The following is a 17418-nucleotide window of genomic DNA, read 5'->3' on the forward strand; positions in this document are numbered from 1 at the left end:
TTTCTTTTAGAAATTCATTAAATTAAAATACTTATTTATTTTTTTTAAGTACTCCATCGAACTATTATTGATATTTTAATTTATATCTAAACAAACAAAAACACACACACACAGGTTGTACATATTTTTCAGTGACCAAAGAAGCGGTAGAAAAACCGGATACCCTGTGGCGAGTCGTTGGCTATGCGGGCAATCTTCAGAAAGCGCTTCATGTCACCGAAGAAGTCCTTGACGCCGTCAAAGAACACCCGGTACAGCTGCATGGCCTTGGGGAAGTTCTTGTCATAGTTTTTGGCGTAGTTAAAGTAGCGGGTGAAAATGTAGTCCTGCATGTTGTCCCGCATCTGTTCCCGCTTCGATTTGATCGTGTCCGGCTCCTTTTACTGCTGGCTGATATGCTCGGTCTTTGGCTTCTCGATGGGCGTGCTGGCATCCCAGCCCGTCTCATAAATGGCCTTGCCACGCTGGCTATCTCGGCGGCTACATTTCGCTTGAAATGCTCTCCGCAGGTTATCGCTGTAGAGTGGTAATTGAATTTTAATGCCGATTGCTAATTAGGACGCCGGAACGCTTACCTGGCAGACGCGGCTCCGAGCGACGCCGATGCAGGAGCTCGCCCACAACAACTTTAATTAAAGGATTACAAAATTTCACATGCAATACGGGACCAGTGCGCCCATTTGCGAAACTGTTTTTTATAGCCGAGATTTGAATAAAGGATATTTTCTAAGTAGATCGATCAATTGATTAAGCAGATAATTAAGCCAATAAACGGCAGAAAAGGCATTAGCGGTCTTGAATCCGGCGGCAGAGTGGCAGCGCTGCCGGATTTCAGATCCAGTTTTAACGGCCCAAGCTCATGTGTTCTGGAAAGGCAATTTATTAGAGGATGCTGCTGATAAACTGGAGATACTCACTCTCCTGGGCCTCAGCGACTATCAGCCCGATGAGGCGAATGACGAAGGTCGGCTCGCAGGACCCGGCCTCCCGACACGCCTTTGAAATTGCCCCCTTCCAGCCGCGGCCGAGGTTCTCCAGCTTCACGGTGTTTGCCTCCGAGAAGTCGCGAGTGCCGTGTGCCCTCATCCTCTGCAGCGCTTTCATATATTCCAGCATTATTTCGCGGTAGAAGTTCCTTGCTGCTTGAGGGACCCGCTCCAGGTACCGCTCTACGTCTGGGCTGGGGTTCGTTTTTAAATCTTGCAAAAACCCTTTTAGGACGGTTTCTGTCACCGAAAATTTTCGGGAGACTGTGACTACAAGGTGGTCGTAGTCGGGAATCATTGGGAGCGTCAGGATCTTTTTACACTGCGTGTTTAAGATATACTGATCGCTCACCACCGCCATTATATTGTCGTACACTTTGAGGCACTTTCCGGCGTGAAGGAGGTTCCTCAGGTCGAGGGCCACCTCAGTCGCGCCGAGCCTCCTTTGTTTGTGGGACAGCCGCACCGAGAGCACCCGGCTCAGGCCGCCGTCCACGCTCGTCCCTATCATCGTTAGGAATTTGAATCTATATTCTCCGACCGTAACATGCAGGTCGTCGAATATGATATAGAACGGCGTCCTTTTGAACCTGTCTAGGTTGCTGTACAGCGTCAGGTATTCCCTGTCCAGCTGCTCGGCCTTGTCTGGCATTTTCAGTTTGTTCAACACGTAATTTTGGTCCATGAGACTGTGGAAAACGGTGGTTTTCCGTATTTTGGATTCCCAATCAGATTGCTAAAGAAAAAAATTAAAATTAATTAATTAATTAGTAGTTTGAGCCGGCTCGAGGTCAACGACCCTGAGTCGGCTTAAAAACTCCTAACGCCTCTCATTACGGATTTCACCAGTTGCAGCAACGGTCACACTTGTCACTTGAAAAGTAACTGTAAAAAGTTAACTGCAAGAAGAGTCCTGGGAAAAATATGCAAAAATGTCCGCATTCGACCAATTAACGATTGAACCCGGAAAAATTCTAGTGCTCCAATTTCCGGGGCAACTTGACGGAGCTGGCCGCGTTGGCTGCCATTTACAGCGGCGAAAAGAGGAAAGCCCCGATGCCAGAGGAAGGCCAGGAGCCGAAAAAGACGCTGGGCAGGGCGAAGTTGCAGGAGGAAAAGAAGGTGCTCCACGACAACTCGCAGGATAGAGCGATAGAGCCGCACATTGCCGATTGTCCGGCGAGTGACCAGTGGTTGGCGGACAACTCGCTGGAACACAACAATTCCGATCGTCCGGCCAGTGACCAGTGGTTGGCGGACAACTCGCTGGAACACAACAATTCCGATCGTCCGGCCAGTGACCAGTGGTTGGCGGACAACTCGCTGGAGCACAACAACAATTTTTCTCGGAACTATAGCGCAGCGATAGAGCCGCACATTGCCGATCGTCCGGCCAGTGACCAGTGGTTGGCGGAGAGAGAAGCGGAGAAGCTAGTGTTGGAGCCCGGAGCCTTCATTTACCGCCACCTGCTTGGTCCACTTCAATGCCAGATATGCTTTAGGAGCAAACAGCGACACCATGATAAAATCTGCCAGGGCGAGCACGTCTGCGACTTCTGCCCGGTGAAGGCAGATTCCAATGAGGAGTTGCGCCGCCACAGGTGCAAGAGGCTGTTCTGCCAACCAATCGATTGGCTTCGGGACAATTCCCACACGGGCTTGAACGGTCGAACCATCGACTTTAAGGTCACTGTTAAAAATAACGTCAAAAAGTGGGAGCGGATACAACTGTCTCCAGGCGATCTAGAAGACATTGTGTTACCCCCTGTGGAGGACTACAGGCTTTCCTGCTTGTTGGTGAACCCTGACTTATTTAATAGTTTAATTATTTAATTTTTAATTTTAATAATTTAATCATTTAATTTTTTAATTTCAAAATTTTAATAATTTTTTAACGCAATACTTTAATTTCATAATTTTAAAATTTTTTTAAAACCATATTTTAATCTGTTAAATAAATTGTAAAATTGTTCACTAGAGCTACTCATGTCTACCGATCGTTCCTATGGCAGCTGTAAGATATAGGCGGCCGATCCGGCCCGTTCCGACATAATTTTGAAAGAACACTTACATGCACATCCTCGTCGCCAATGTCTCCTGGTACTATTGGTGGCTTGGGTTGTTCCTCCTGCTCTTGCTCCTCCATTTCCGCGTCTTCTTCTTGGATCACGGCGTTGAAGAGCTCTTCTTCCGTTAGATGCTCCATGCTCCTGTTTCCTAAATAAAACGTGGTTGTACGGGGATCGTTCGCTTAAGCTTTTTTCGACGAAGCACCGCATCCAAGATGGCGTGTTTGGATACGGCGCGTCAGAAAGGGCGCAGTAAATCTGACGACGAAAACTCACCTCTTCGACGAGATCGGCAAACAACTTGGGCCGGGTTTTCCAAAGATCCTTTTATGTCGCAGCCCGATTTCTGGAGATTGGCAAAAGTTTACGTCTTCACTCTTCTGATGCTCTTCTTCAGGCCCGATTTCGGCAGATTGGCAAACTTTACGTCTTCACTCTTCTGACACTCTTCTTCAAGGCAGTGTTGTGAAGGGCAAATTCGGGTTTTCCCCTAAAAAATCTAGGTAACCGATGATTCGCCGGAAACTCGCGATTTCGACCCATATCGGTATAATTCGCGATCAGCCATAGATAGCTGATTTTTCGAAAATGCGCGCTGAAAAAACCGACGCTCGGCGAGGCTGCCACCTTGCCGCCAGAAACGGCTCTAAAACTGTTGCACTGCTTCGTTAAACTGCTTGCTGCTGTTGGCTCTGTCAGAGATCTGGCAACCCTGGCCTGTTTTGTTTATAATTTGAGCTTTGCTTTTGCGCGCACATGCGGCCAGCGAGAACCAGAGAGAGGGAGAGCGGCCCTGTAATCAAATATATGAAGCTAAACTAAGCTTGCAAACGGCAATTAAGTCGACCGCAAATCGAGAGAGTTCCGCAAGTCGACACCCCGACGCGCAGAAATCCGCTATAAAAGCGCTCGCCGCGTTGCTCTCTCGCTCAGTCATTTCAAAATTTACCGCTAATAACGTCAAAAAAGGTCGAGTTTTAAAATTCTGGCAACGCCAAGGGCTCGAAACTTAAAAATCGAAGCGCTGCCAACCTTTTTATTTCGAAAAAACGCTTACCAGCACTGAACACTCCTCGCCCGACAGCTGTTCGCTTACCTGTGTGGGTGTGTGCTGCATGTGTGTGCGCGTGTATATGTGCGTGTGGATTTATTCATAGCGAAGACCAAAAGGAAAATCAGAAGTTTTCGGGGGATATACGGATTTTACATAAGTCTAGCATGCCCGCACACACCTAGCGCCAGCGCCACAAGATCAGTTGGCCAGCAGCTCCTCCGGCTCCCCCTGGCTCTGTGTGTATGCGTGCGTGCGTGCGCGTGCTGCTGGTGTGTGTGTGAATGAAAAACCAGCAACTGTGAAAATATAACCAAAAATAAGGCCGAATTACCGTTGGCTTCCTCGCCAGAATCCTGACAGAGAGCGCATTGCAGACGACCAGTCCCAGTCCCGCTGACCCATTCGGCGGTTCACAGCTCCTGGCAACTCATTTGCTACTCCCTCTTCCGTGTGTTTGTGTGTGGTGTGTGTGTGTCCCCAACCAGGTTCAGCTCCAGGCTAGGATGGCGGATGCCCAGGCAGCTGCAGCACCAGCAACAGCTCCAGCAGCACCAGCAGCGGCCGGAAAGAAAAAGTGCAAGAACAAAAAGAAGGCGGAGAAGCCAGGCCCAGGTCCAGGCAAAGAGGAGAAGCAGGAGGACCAGCTGGCCAGCAATGGGTGTGAGTCGGTGAAAGAGCTGCAGGGCCTTCTGGAGCAGCTGCAGCTATGCACTGGCCTTGGCTATGGGCCGGACAAAACGCCTGGCTACACGCCGGAGGAAACGACTGGCTTTTATTTGGAGGCCACCGCCCACAATGGCCATGCACATGGTCATAGCAATGGCAACAATAACCACATACGGAGCAGCAACAACAACATTAGCAGCGGGTCCGTAAACCACAAAAACAATGTGGACAGCAGCAACAACAACAACAGCAGCAGCAGCAGCCACAAGCGTATAAAGGATGATTCACAGGAGAAGGAAAAGGAGCAGCAGGAGGAGGTGGAGAAGGATGCAAAGGAGGAGTCCATAACAGCCACAATCAAAAGCACTGCCAACACAACAACACGCAACGCCACAACATTAACAACAGGAGAGGGTGGAGGAGTAGCTGCCACGGGGAGCATCAGTGGCCAGGAGGAGCTGCCCTCCACTTCGGCAAAGGCTGTCACAGCAACTGCTGCTCCTGCAGCTGCTACCAGCGTCTCCCCAGCGGAACCCCAGGAGCTGCTGCCACCACCTCCCAACATTTCAGCGGACGAGATTGTGTACAAGGAGTACGAGGCCGAGCACCAAATGCATGTGAGTTTGTAGGGTTCCTAGGGTATCTCCCCCCTCTCTAATCCCCCACTCGCATCTTGCAGGACATCATGCGACTGATCCAGGCGGAGCTATCTGAGCCGTACTCGATATACACGTACCGCTACTTTATCTACAATTGGCCAAAACTCTGCTTCCTCGCCTCGCACGACAATCAGTACGTGGGCGCCATCGTGTGCAAGCTGGACATGCACATGAATGTGCGGCGAGGCTACATAGCCATGCTGGCGGTGCGCAAAGAGTACCGCAAGCTTAAGATCGGCACTACCTTGGTTACCAAGGCGATAGAGGTAGGAGCATGACCCAGACCCTGATAAAACCAACTTGTATCCTTGTTTGTTATCCATCACAGGCCATGCTGGCGGACAATGCCGACGAGGTGGTGCTGGAGACGGAGATGCGTAACGAGCCGGCTTTGCGTCTGTACGAGAACCTGGGCTTTGTGCGTGATAAGCGGCTGTTTCGATACTATTTGAATGGCGTGGACGCGCTGCGGCTGAAGCTCTGGTTTAGATGAGTGGCGCCGGCGGCTGCCGTTGAAATTGTTGTCTAAAGTAGCCGCCGGAAGATGTGTGGAGCAGGTGGCGCCCTCTCTTTTTTGTACCTATTCAACTAGGAACCATCGTAGCACCAGCTTCTAAATATTATTTTTTTTTTTTGCAATCCCCCTCCCTGCTCCCTCGCCCCATATCCTTGTTTATCCTGCCCGCCTCTCTTTCAATTGTACATTATTTTATTATCGATTATTATTATAGAGAAGAACAGATTACAAACTTAAGCGATTGCAAATTGGCAGCGATCAAACGGACCCAAAATTTTATTAATTTTACAGAAGGCAATTTTGTATGCAATACGTGATTTACATGCATAAAATTATACACATTAAAATCGTAAGCGAGCAATTAGTTATGTACATTAAACAATCTTTACAAAATCAATCTAGAGAATAGGCCTACGAGAAACAAGAACAACAAGCAGCACCAGCACACGCCATCCAGCACACAACACACACAATTTCAGAGCTAGAAAACATTTGAACATTGAAAGAATCAAAGTTTGTAAAAAGATTGAACAAAACAGAACATGTATATCAGGAATGAACACGAATCGGAACAAAAAAGAAGGACACGGGCACAGATTCAGATGACGGCTTACAGATAATGGATTACAGCTTAAGATAAGGAAGAGGATGCGGTGAATCCCGAGTAACATTGAAAGAACGCAATAAAAACTTCAATTATAAAAAAAAACGAAATCTCTATTTTTATTAAATTTCGTAGTGATTAAAAACAAACTCGAAAGAATTCCAAGTCCATCTTCCCTCTCCCTCTCGTTTCTTCCAGTCCCAGTCCGTCTCCTGCAATTCCAAGTCCGATTCGCCCGGCTCCTGCAATTCCAAGATCTATTCGCCTGGCTCCTGCAATTCCAAATCCGATTCGCCTGGCTCCTGGAATTCCAAGTCCTGCTTCCCCTCCCCCTCTCGTTTTCCCCAGTCCCAGTCCGGCTCCTGGCATTCCAAGTTCGATTCGCCCGGCTCCTGGAATTCCAAGCTTTCCTCCCCCTCCCTCTTCGCCATCTCTATAACCATACCCAGGTTTTCATTGTCAAGTCCATTCCCCAGTCCCTGCCCAACTGTAACTCCAGCCGTCATCCCCGACCCCGCCCCAGGACATAAGGAACAATTTAAGCAGGAGACCTAGGGCAAGGACAGCGGCAGGCCGTCGAGGTAAGAATCATAATAAAAAAAATTAGAATAAATCAAACCAGTTCATCCTGAACTGCTTAAGCGCAAAGAAAGCGAAATTGGAAGGATGCGGCTTAAGTACTTGCACTTGTTTAAAAAATTTTATTTATTTATTTTATATTTTTATGTAGGAGCGACACCTTATAAAGCAGATAAAGATATGCTTTTTACGACCACACATGCCAGCTGATTGGACCTGAAAACAGCTGGAACAGGTAACTATAAATATTTTTAATGTATATTTTTTAAATATAATTGTACACGAACTTCAAATATTCAGGCGTTTTAACTGACATTTTTTATGGTATTTCAGTGGTATATTTTGAAATATGAAATGGTATATTTTAGTATATTTCTGAGGGATAAATGGTATATTTCGATCTGTCCGGCGCGGTCACGCTGAACACAAACTAGATGGTGGAGCGAAATAGAGCTGGGAAACTATCGATAGTGACACCATTCGATATTTTCGATGTTTTGAAAACGAAAATTCGATACTATCGATAGTATCGTTTTTTTACGATTCTTTTTGCAAATTAAAGTTATAGCAATTTCAAATAGAATTATAATACTATTCAATATGTTTTGACTAAGTAATTAACATAAATATTCTATCCAAGCAACTTTGCACAAATAAAATTGTATTACCATTGCTAAACATACGCTTAGACTCTGAAGACGTGGCGTAGACGCACCCTTTCTTTTGAGATTCAGTTAATATTTTTCACCACCAACTCCAATTTAAGTTAATTTAGAATACATTTTTATTATAAAAAAAAAAATATATATATACATATATATATATATTTGTTTGCATTTTTCTTACTAAATTTCAGCAACAAAGCAGAGATATAAAAATAGTCCCGTACTATCGATAGTGATAAAAAACTATCGATGGTGGCTCAAAAAAAGGAAAAAGTCGATACCTCGATAGTACCATCGATAGTTTCCCAGCTCTAGAGCGAAAGGAATAATAAAATCTAGAATAAAAATGATCTGTCGCCTGTGTCTGAACGCGCTGGACGAGCAGAACGCGGTGCTGCTGTTCGGCGGCGCCGGCGCAGGCAGCGCGCCCGCCGAGGCGGACGACAGCCAGGACGACGGGGCCAGCGGCAAGGCGATGCCGGAAAGCTACTTGGTGCAACTGATCTCGATCCACTTGTACCTCTGCGTGGGTGTCTCCCCTTGCCTAGGTCTCCTCTAGGCTCCACTAATTATCGCTCTCTTCTGGTCTCTCCTGCAGCTGTCGCGCGACGACGCCATCTCCACCTGCATCTGCACCGAGTGCTGTGCCCAGCTGGAGAGCTTCCACAACTTCTGGAAGCTGGTGGAGCTAAAGCAGACGACGCTCTGCAGCCAGTTCTTGGAAATCGACTGCGATGTCAATTGGTCGGAGGACGGCGGCGGCGGGGAGCCGGACGCACAGCTGGAGCCGCACACTGCACATCTGATTCTGGAGCCGGAGTTCCCCGAAATCTGGGTGAAGACCGAGCCAAAGGCGGCGGTTACAACGCCCACCACAGCCAACAAGTTCCCGTGCATGTTCTGCGAGAAGTCCTTCAAGATGCGGCGCTACCTCGAGGAGCACATTGCCACGCACACGGGCGACCGGCCCATAGCGTGTCCCTACTGTGAGATGGCCTTTCGGTGTCGCTCCAATATGTACACGCACGTCAAGAGCAAGCATACCACCCAGTGGCTGAAGGCTCGCGAGGAGCGGGATGCGGCCAGGTCGCAGAATCAGGGAGCAGTGCTTGGTGGCGAGGTGAAACTGGAGCCGGCGGAGGAGCCAGCTCCTATGACTGCTCCTGCCCCTGTCCCCGCTCCGTCAGCAGTTTCTGTCTCTCTCGTGCCCGCGTCAACTCCTGCTCCTGTGACGAAGGCGCCACAGCCATCACCTCCCAGCATCCAACAGCAGCCTCTACCACTGTCCGTGATAAAAAGCGAACCCGGCGAGGCCATCAATCTGACCATGACCAAGGCACCGCCATCATCGGCTAGCCGGGTATCCCGCACCCGTTCCAGCCGCCGCAAGACCCACTCGCCCAAGAAGGTGCAGCACACGGAGGGCAGCGATGCCAGCGACGAGGATCTGCCACAGAAGCGTCTCAAGGAGAACGAGCTGATATTGGCCAACTACAATGCAGTGGCTGCTGCCGTGGTGGCTGCCGCCGCCGCCTCAACGCTCACCGGCGGCAGTGCCTCCGTTCAGCCAGACAGCCTGCAGCAGCGCCTGTGCGCGAGTCTCCTCCAGCAGCAGCAGCAGCAGGACCAGCTCTTCGCCGTCATGTCGGCAACGGCGGCTGCGGCCGCAGTGGTTAGTTCGCATGGTGCAGCCACTACCACAACGACAACGACGACGACAGGTTCTATACTGGGCGATCCCTACAGGTAGGTCTCACGCCAAGAGAGAGAGAAAAGGAGCTTGGGCATTAGTTCTGGCGTCTCTTGCAGCTCCCCGCCAGCGGAGGCAGATAGACGAGCCCTGGACAAGCGACGGCACAACCCCCCGCCGCCGCCAACGACGACGTCCATCCAGGCCGCCGCACCCATCTCCTTGATCTGTCCCAACTGCGGCGAGCTGCCCGGCCAGAACCATCGCTGCCTGAGCAAGCCCAAGTACGCCTGTGACGTGTGCGGCAAGTGCTTCAAGATGAAGCGCTACCTGGAGGTGAGTACCAGCAGCAGCTCACCCTAATCCGACATGTAATCGCTCTCTATCTCTCCAGGAGCACTTTGCCACGCACACGGGCGTCAAGCTGCACACCTGCGCCTTCTGCCCCACGGAGTTCCGGTCCAAGTCCAACATGTACCACCATACCAAGCGCAAGCACAAAGCGGAATGGGAGCGGTCGCGAGCAACGCGCTCAGCGGCCAAGGCGGGTGCTCAGGAGCAGCAGCAGCCACAGCAGGAGCAGCAGCTGCCCAGTGTCTGCCAGGGAGGGCCGGCCGCTGTCTAGGTTATATCTATTACAAGTATACTTATTTTTTTGCATATAGATATGTATGTATATTAGCCATTACACCGATGTACTTATCCCAAGATTCGTAAACTCCAGTTCCGGCCAGCGCCACTTTTGTGTATACTCTTCTCGTTCTCTATAATGCCTTGACCAGTTGGATTTGGATCTGGTTATAAAGTAAACACATTCATTTCAGCCAAGCGAGTTTGTATATTGGGAAATTTCGAAAGGATAGGATTTCATGAATTTGGATAATATTTAAAAAAAAAAAGCACTAGCGCTGTCAAATCTTTAATGAAGTCTCTAATTAATGCGCCAGTGTCATACGGCTAATAATAAAAGAAAAAATGCTGTATTTTTTAGGTGGAAATTTCAACAATTTGAGATTTTTTAGGAGGAAAGCCTTGGTCACACTTACGTTTAACTTCGACAAAAGTGCTCCAATTTGTTGCAAATTTGTGCTTAAAATAGCTGGTAAGTTGTAAACACAACAATTCTAACTTTAGCCGTGAAAAGCGCAACTTGCGCCTGCATGAACGTGTTATTAAAACCAAGTAAACCATCAACGGCGGCACGCACACTCAGGCAGACAATTAGCGGAACGCCGCTTGAGAATGGCGATGCAAAGGAAAATGCGAAAAATTGACTATTCCAAAGGGTTCCCCTCTTTTTAGCATTAATCTTTGCCTATTCCACCATAGCCCACACACACACTCTGAAGTGGAGCTTGTGAAGTGCAACAGGATCGTTCTTGCCCCGGGCCATGTCCAATTCCATGTTGAATGTGTGAATATAATTTATGTCTTTGTGTGCGTGTCGGCGCCGTCTCTGTCTATGAGTGTGAGAGAGTGCGAAAGTGAGTGTTTTTTTTTCTTTCCGCTAGCCGGTACAAACTGAATCGAGGGGGTGGCGATCAAAGCAAAAACGGAACAAAAACAAACCGCCGCATCGCTTACACACGCGCACGCACACCCACACGAATTTGGTCCAAAATTGTTGAGGCTGTCGCACGCATACATACATACACACGAAGCCTTAACGCTTTGCAAAATTGCATTCAAAGTACAGTGTTCCCTGTCGAAGCTTGATTTTGGAAAGGATTGTGTTTAGAAAAGATACATAATGTATATGTGTGTGTATGTTGGTTTACAATAAAATGATTACACTTTACTGCGCGTTGGAAGTCTGAAGAGAACGGTATTAATATTGCCAGCTCTTTCTAGCGCTAGTCTTCCTAAGAGTAGAGAAAGGGAGCAAAAGAGACCTATGAACCAGAAAATATCTCTTCACTGTAGAGCTGGGAAACTATCGATAGTGACACCATTCGATATTTTCGATGTTTTGAAAACGAAAATTCGATACTATCGATAGTATCGTTTTTTTACGATTCTTTTTGCAAATTAAAGTTATAGCAATTTCAAATAGAATTATAATACTATTCAATATGTTTTGACTAAGTAATTAACATAAATATTCTATCCAAGCAACTTTGCACAAATAAAATTGTATTACCATTGCTAAACATACGCTTAGACTCTGAAGACGTGGCGTAGACGCACCCTTTCTTTTGAGATTCAGTTAATATTTTTCACCACCAACTCCAATTTAAGTTAATTTAGAATACATTTTTATTATAAAAAAAAAAATATATATATACATATATATATATATTTGTTTGCATTTTTCTTACTAAATTTCAGCAACAAAGCAGAGATATAAAAATAGTCCCGTACTATCGATAGTGATAAAAAACTATCGATGGTGGCTCAAAAAAAGGAAAAAGTCGATACCTCGATAGTACCATCGATAGTTTCCCAGCTCTACTTCACTGATCCTCATTTCTTTCTCTTTGCCAGAGAGCGACCATGAGTGCACCCGACGACATACCGTCGATGTCACCTGCAAGAAAGCGTGAAAAGTCCAGCTCCGGGAGTGAGTCCATGTCGCAGCCCTCGACCACGCCTCCTGTCGAACGTCCTTCTACCAGCAATGGACACGAAAGTGGCCACTTTCTTGGAGGACACGGACACGGACACTCGCAACACCACTCGTCTGGCCAACTGGGCAACCACCACCACATGCGCCGTCCCAGCGCCGGGCACAGTTCCACAGACAGTCGCAGCAGCTCCCACGGTGATGGTGTGCGGCGACTCTCCAGCATGCGCGATCGCGTCCTAGTGTCCAATGCTAATGCCATGGCCCGGGGAATGTCCCTCAGCGAGCTAGAGGACACAACAACAACAACCACAACCAGCTCCTCCTCGTCGCCGCATATGAATGGGCATAATCACAGCAACACAGATAATGATCAGCAGCAGGCTGGCACTTCCAATGGTAAGAGTTCATGAAAATCTACAAAATAAACAGATATTATTTAATAAAATAAAATTAATTCAGGATCTCGCAAGAAGAAGAAAAAGAAGAGACACTGGCATCGTAGCTCATATGACAGCGATCTCATTGGCTGGACTGGGCTCTACCCCAACCTGTCCAAAACCACAGACAAAGTTTTGGATAGCAATCCCGAGCTGGATGCGCAGGTGAGTAGCAAATGGTGTTGGGTTGGGCGAGAGAGAGAGGGAGACAGAGACAGGAAGAGCGGCGTGTCTGCTGCTGTCTGTGCAGGCTTTGAGATTATTCCTCTGTATAACCAGAAACTGGCTAATTTCCGGAGATTCTCTTGTATTTTGTAGTTTTTTTATGTTAATTTATTTTTGCCAAAATAATTTTTATTTTCATAATAAGTCGGTCATATGTTAGATATATCGAAGCTTTTTCAAAATATTTAAATGGTCATAAAAATAAAATAATCGTTAAAAAAGGAAAAAATTTAATTACAGATTTTGAATTTGTGGCTTAATGTTTACTATTTAAATATTTTTTTAAATGATACATCAAACTCACTTGTAGATATATCACAAATTTAGAATTATTTATCGAATTTTTTTTCATATCGATTTTTTTCAAATTTAATTCCCAAATTTTCGATATCGGACTTATACTCCCGATACACATTCAAAAAAACGAGTGCCACCTGAATATAGCACAGTTTCAGATTGAAATCTGTGAACTGTGACCGTTCCCGTGGCATTATCCTTGGGGGACACCACCCCCAGGTGTGTTCTGGTATACAGAGACGCTTATGCCTGCTGTGTTGCTCCCATTTCTGTGTGCTTGGGTGTGTGTTAGTGCTCTGTATGTAGAATGCGGACATGATTTTGTTTGTTCTGTATTATTGTATGTATCCTGTGCCCGCCTCCGCCTCAAACTCCGACTCCGTCTGCCATCTCAACTCGCCTCAACCTCGACCAACAACCATAACCATATCCAGACGTCCGACGAGCTGCTGGCCCTAAGCAGACGTGGTCTAATGGTGTATCCTAGAGAGGCACAGGGATCGGAGGCAGCAGTAGCAGCCGCAGCAGCAGAGCCGACTCGAAATCCTCAGCCGCAGCAGCAGCAGCCGCAGTCGCTAGCAACGTCTCCATCGCCGATCGAGTCCTCTCTGTCTCCCAACTCTGAACTGAATAGGAATCTGACACCAGGACCAGAAACAGGACTAGTACCTGAACATGAACCACCACCAACCACAACTAGTACAAATCTAACAACGACAACAGCTAGTAACAGTTCCAACTGGGACGCAGCAGCCACTTTCCGTGTAAGCTCCCCAACAGCATTCACAGAGCTAGACCACCACGAGGAGACCCCGAACACTAAACCCATGCTTTGAGCCGGGGGAAAATCACTCCAACCACTAACCATTGACCTTTTCTACCGCTTTTGTTGTTCCCCCCGTCTAGGAGAAGAGCGTTGAAGATGATTCCAAGGAGCCACAGCCACAGGTTGCTGCTGATTCCAGTACCTCGAGCCTCGGTGGCAAGCGTCAAGGCATGCCACTAGAAAACCAGGTCAAGCAGGAGGAAGAGGACGAGCATCCTAATGAGAAAACTACGGCTAAAGAGAAGGATCAACTGGCGCCGCCATTGTCCAAGCGCCAGAAGAATGAGCCACCTGTTCGTTCCTTGTCTCGTTCCATGTCCCTGGATATTCAAGATACGCTACCTAAGCACGAGCAGGCGACGACCAGCCGCTCTAAGAGCCAGGATTCGTTGATTGATGACAACCTGGGGTCACCAAAAACTTTGGCCAAGAAAGAGGAGCGGAGCCAAGAGGAGGAGACCAATTCGCAGCCGCCTCTAAGCGTAACCAAGTCCGAGACGCCTTCTCCTAATGCAGTGGAACCCGAGGTGGTTTATCCAAAGGTAGCAGAGCCTGAGGTGCCATCTCCGAGCGTAGCGGAGCCTCTTCCTCAAGGCATAGAGGAGACTCCTCCTCCAGGCGTAGCAGAAGAGCCTGCTCTTGCAGGCATAGCTGAGACTCACCCTCTGGACGTAGCAGAGCCTGCTCCTCCAGGCGAAGCGGAGCCTTCACCTCTAAGCGTAGCAGAGCCGCCTCTGCTAAGCGTAGCGGAGACTCCCCCTCTAGGCCTGGATGAGCCTCCTCCAAGCGAAATAAAGATGAAATTGCTGCCCAACAACAACAACACCATGATGACTACAGTGAAGCTAAAGGCCACCGATGAGTTTTATCGGCTGCCCTTCTCCTATGGCTGGCGTCGCGAACTCGTCTTGCCCAGCCTGGGCAATCCCAAGCGTCGCACCGGCGACGTCTTTTTCATCTCACCCAGTGGTCGGAAACTGCGTTCCCGCGAGGATATTATACCCCTGCTGGAGGGCGATCTGACCATACAACATTTCTGCTTCCAACGTGCATCGCAGGAGGTGGGTCCCCAGTATGAGGTAGTGCGGCGCGCTACGCCTGCCTTGTACCGGTCCAAGCAGAACGAGGCGTCGCAGGAGCAGGATCTGGCTGTGACCGGAAAGCGTGTGCCCAAGCCCAAGGTACCAAAGGGTGCCAGTCCACCCAGCGAGGGATGGACTTCCACGGCGGCGGTGAAGGGTAAAGTGCGTAGTACATTGTCAAGCAATGGTGGGAATCTGGCAGTTGCCGTCTCGCGCAAGCAAAGGTAGGTGGGCAGCTACTTGAGATCTCTCATAGACTAATCTTAATGTCCACTTACAGCAAGGTTTACAAGGTGTCGAGCAGCGAGAAGGAACGTGAGTCTGAGATCGAGCAGCAACAGCAGCAACCTGTGGCTCTGCCAGTGGATGTTTTTGAGGTTTCTGACGACACCGAGGAGGATAATGATGATACCCCCAGTAGCAGTGGCAGCGCCATGGAAATAGCCGAGGAAATAGAGCTGCCGGGCCAAATGCCACCATCTCACCTCTTTGAGCAGGAGCAGGAGCAGGAGTATCGCCCTTTGAGGGATATGGATGTGGTGGTAATTGGTGGACGCAAGGCTATTTTTGTACGTGGTCCACCGCAGCCGCCACTTGTGAAACTGTGAGTCGGTTCCCTTCCAAAAAATGGGAATTTTACAAATCGTCTTTAACTAACTTTTGAGGGAATTTTCAACTTTATACAGGGTGCCACGCCTGCCAGACCTGACCAGCTACGATCGGATTTACAGGAAGCGCATCCAGGACAAGAGAATGGGCCAGACGCTGGCCATAAGCCTCAACGATGCCCACATAGGGGTCAATGTGCTGGCTGCTGTAATGAAAACCCTAAACATGAAGGTAAGTAGCATATAATCCTCCTTAGTTTTTTTTTCAATAGATTAATAGCTATTTTTGTTTCTTCCCTCAGGAACGTGTAACCATATCGCAGGTGTGCACCACCTGGGCCATGGTTAGTCGCGATAATCGCGTCTGGAACAAGGTCATATTGCGGGATACGTATGTCGGCAATTGGATTAAATTGCTTACGGAAATGGCCCGCCATCGCACTCGCGAGCTGGACATGATGGGCGTGATTATGACCACGCCAAAGCTGCGTTTTACAGGTGAATTGCGCATAGTGAAGTCATTGCGTTCACTGCGCACCGATGCCACCACCAATGAGTTCCTAAAGCTGGTCCTAACCAGCCTGCCGCAGCTGCAAGAGCTGCGAACGACCTGTGTGAGCTCCCACCTGCATTTGGGCCGGCTAGAGAGGATGCGGAAATTGCGTGTGCTCCGTATTAATATGACGCATCCAAAGGCTCAAGCCCTTCACATTAACGCCGTGCAGAACTTGAGCCACCTCACCGAACTGAGCATCCGTGGTGTGGCCAATTTGCAACAGTTGGACCTCATGCAACTGAAGCTGCTGACCCGCCTGCAGGTTCTGGGATTGGGCTCCTGTGAGTACCTAAACCATGAGCAGCTCGGACGCGAGGTGCTGCCCTGCCTGAAGGCCCTGCACACGGTACGCATTGAGAACGATCATCGGGCCATGGCCATGTTTCCGGTGGATGAGATTTTGCGTGGTTTGTCCCTAGCTGGCGGCGTGCAACGCCTCGAGCTGATCAACGTGGATGTGGATAGTGGATTTGGCCAACTCCTAGCCAGCTGCGGAACTGTAACGCATCTACTGCTGGCGCCCAAGTGCCTGCACAATACGGCGACCATGACCAATGCCGTGATGCAGGCCATCAGGGATAATGCGAATCACTTGGCGGTATTTCGTTTGGTCCTGGTTACCCAGCTGCTGAGTGCCACCGAGAATCTGTACAAGGGAACCCAGAAGAACGTGATACCAGTGCAGCGTCCTGTGCCGGGCATACCCTATGGCGATGCCCTCAATCACTGCTCGCCGGAGGATAATTGCCAGGAGGAGGAGCACACCCAGTGCGTGGCCTTTCTGCCCGTCGAGCGTCTGGAGGCGATACTCAACGAAATGATGCCCATTGGGTATCTATCGGTGGCCAAGGTGGCCATGTCGGAGACCACAAATGTGCAGTTCCTCAAGCCCGGCGTCACCGAGAGCACCTAGCCTGAGGATCAGGAAATTGTATAAGTTAGTTAAGTAAAGAGAAACCACCCCATCACCCACACATTAACCCAGTAGCAGAGAAAGTCAAGACTGAGTCTTCACGAGCCATCATCACCTTACACACTAAGCGATTCGAAAATGGGAGGTTAATTTTTTAATTTGGAGTTTTTCTTTTATTTTTGTTCCTGTCTGGCCCGTCTCCTCGAGGTGGGTTTTGGCAAATCTAACACCTGGAAAACCTTGTTTACCTTAGTTTATTAATAAGCTAAGACGCCACAGCAATGCTGTGTAAAAGCAAACACAATGAATGTATAATACAAAAAAAAAAAAAAAAAAAAAAACAAAAGAAAGAAACTAATAAAGACAAAGGTGTAATTAACCTAAAATTAAATGGAAATTATGAACTTACGTACCCCGAA

At 48.4% G+C, this 17418-nt stretch overlaps 3 protein-coding genes across 4 annotated transcripts; all 3 read left to right on the forward strand.

Annotated features, from left to right (window-relative positions):
* Positions 1–4080: 4080 nt before the first annotated feature.
* Naa30A (N(alpha)-acetyltransferase 30 A) lies at positions 4081–6665 on the forward strand. Its single transcript, XM_017181010.3, has 3 exons — positions 4081–5392; positions 5455–5700; positions 5763–6665. Exons 1-3 carry the CDS (start codon positions 4613–4615, stop codon positions 5925–5927), a joined length of 1191 nt encoding a protein of 396 aa, XP_017036499.1. The 5' UTR covers positions 4081–4612; the 3' UTR covers positions 5928–6665.
* A 919-nt stretch (positions 6666–7584) lies between these two features.
* Positions 7585–10312, forward strand: LOC108084688 (zinc finger protein 865). Its single transcript, XM_017181024.3, has 4 exons — positions 7585–8325; positions 8398–9545; positions 9609–9825; positions 9884–10312. Exons 1-4 carry the CDS (start codon positions 8146–8148, stop codon positions 10112–10114), a joined length of 1776 nt encoding a protein of 591 aa, XP_017036513.2. The 5' UTR covers positions 7585–8145; the 3' UTR covers positions 10115–10312.
* Positions 10313–10509: 197 nt separating this feature from the next.
* On the forward strand, positions 10510–17357 carry LOC108084658 (nucleolar protein dao-5). 2 transcript variants are annotated; one of them, XM_017180979.3, is made up of 8 exons: positions 10510–10591; positions 11974–12451; positions 12515–12657; positions 13449–13778; positions 13921–15146; positions 15203–15526; positions 15609–15762; positions 15833–17357. In XM_017180979.3, the coding sequence occupies exons 2-8, from the start codon at positions 11983–11985 to the stop codon at positions 16997–16999; spliced, it is 3813 nt and encodes a 1270-aa protein (XP_017036468.1). In that variant the 5' UTR covers positions 10510–10591; positions 11974–11982; the 3' UTR covers positions 17000–17357. The 2 variants fall into 2 exon arrangements, with proteins under 2 accessions (XP_017036468.1, XP_017036469.1); XM_017180980.3 differs by lacking the exon at positions 13449–13778 and having other exon boundaries at positions 15833–17356.
* The last annotated feature ends 61 nt before the right edge of the window (positions 17358–17418 follow it).

This window comes from Drosophila kikkawai, chromosome X (genome assembly GCF_030179895.1).
Source record: "Drosophila kikkawai strain 14028-0561.14 chromosome X, DkikHiC1v2, whole genome shotgun sequence".
Classification (NCBI taxonomy): Eukaryota; Metazoa; Arthropoda; class Insecta; order Diptera; family Drosophilidae; genus Drosophila; species Drosophila kikkawai.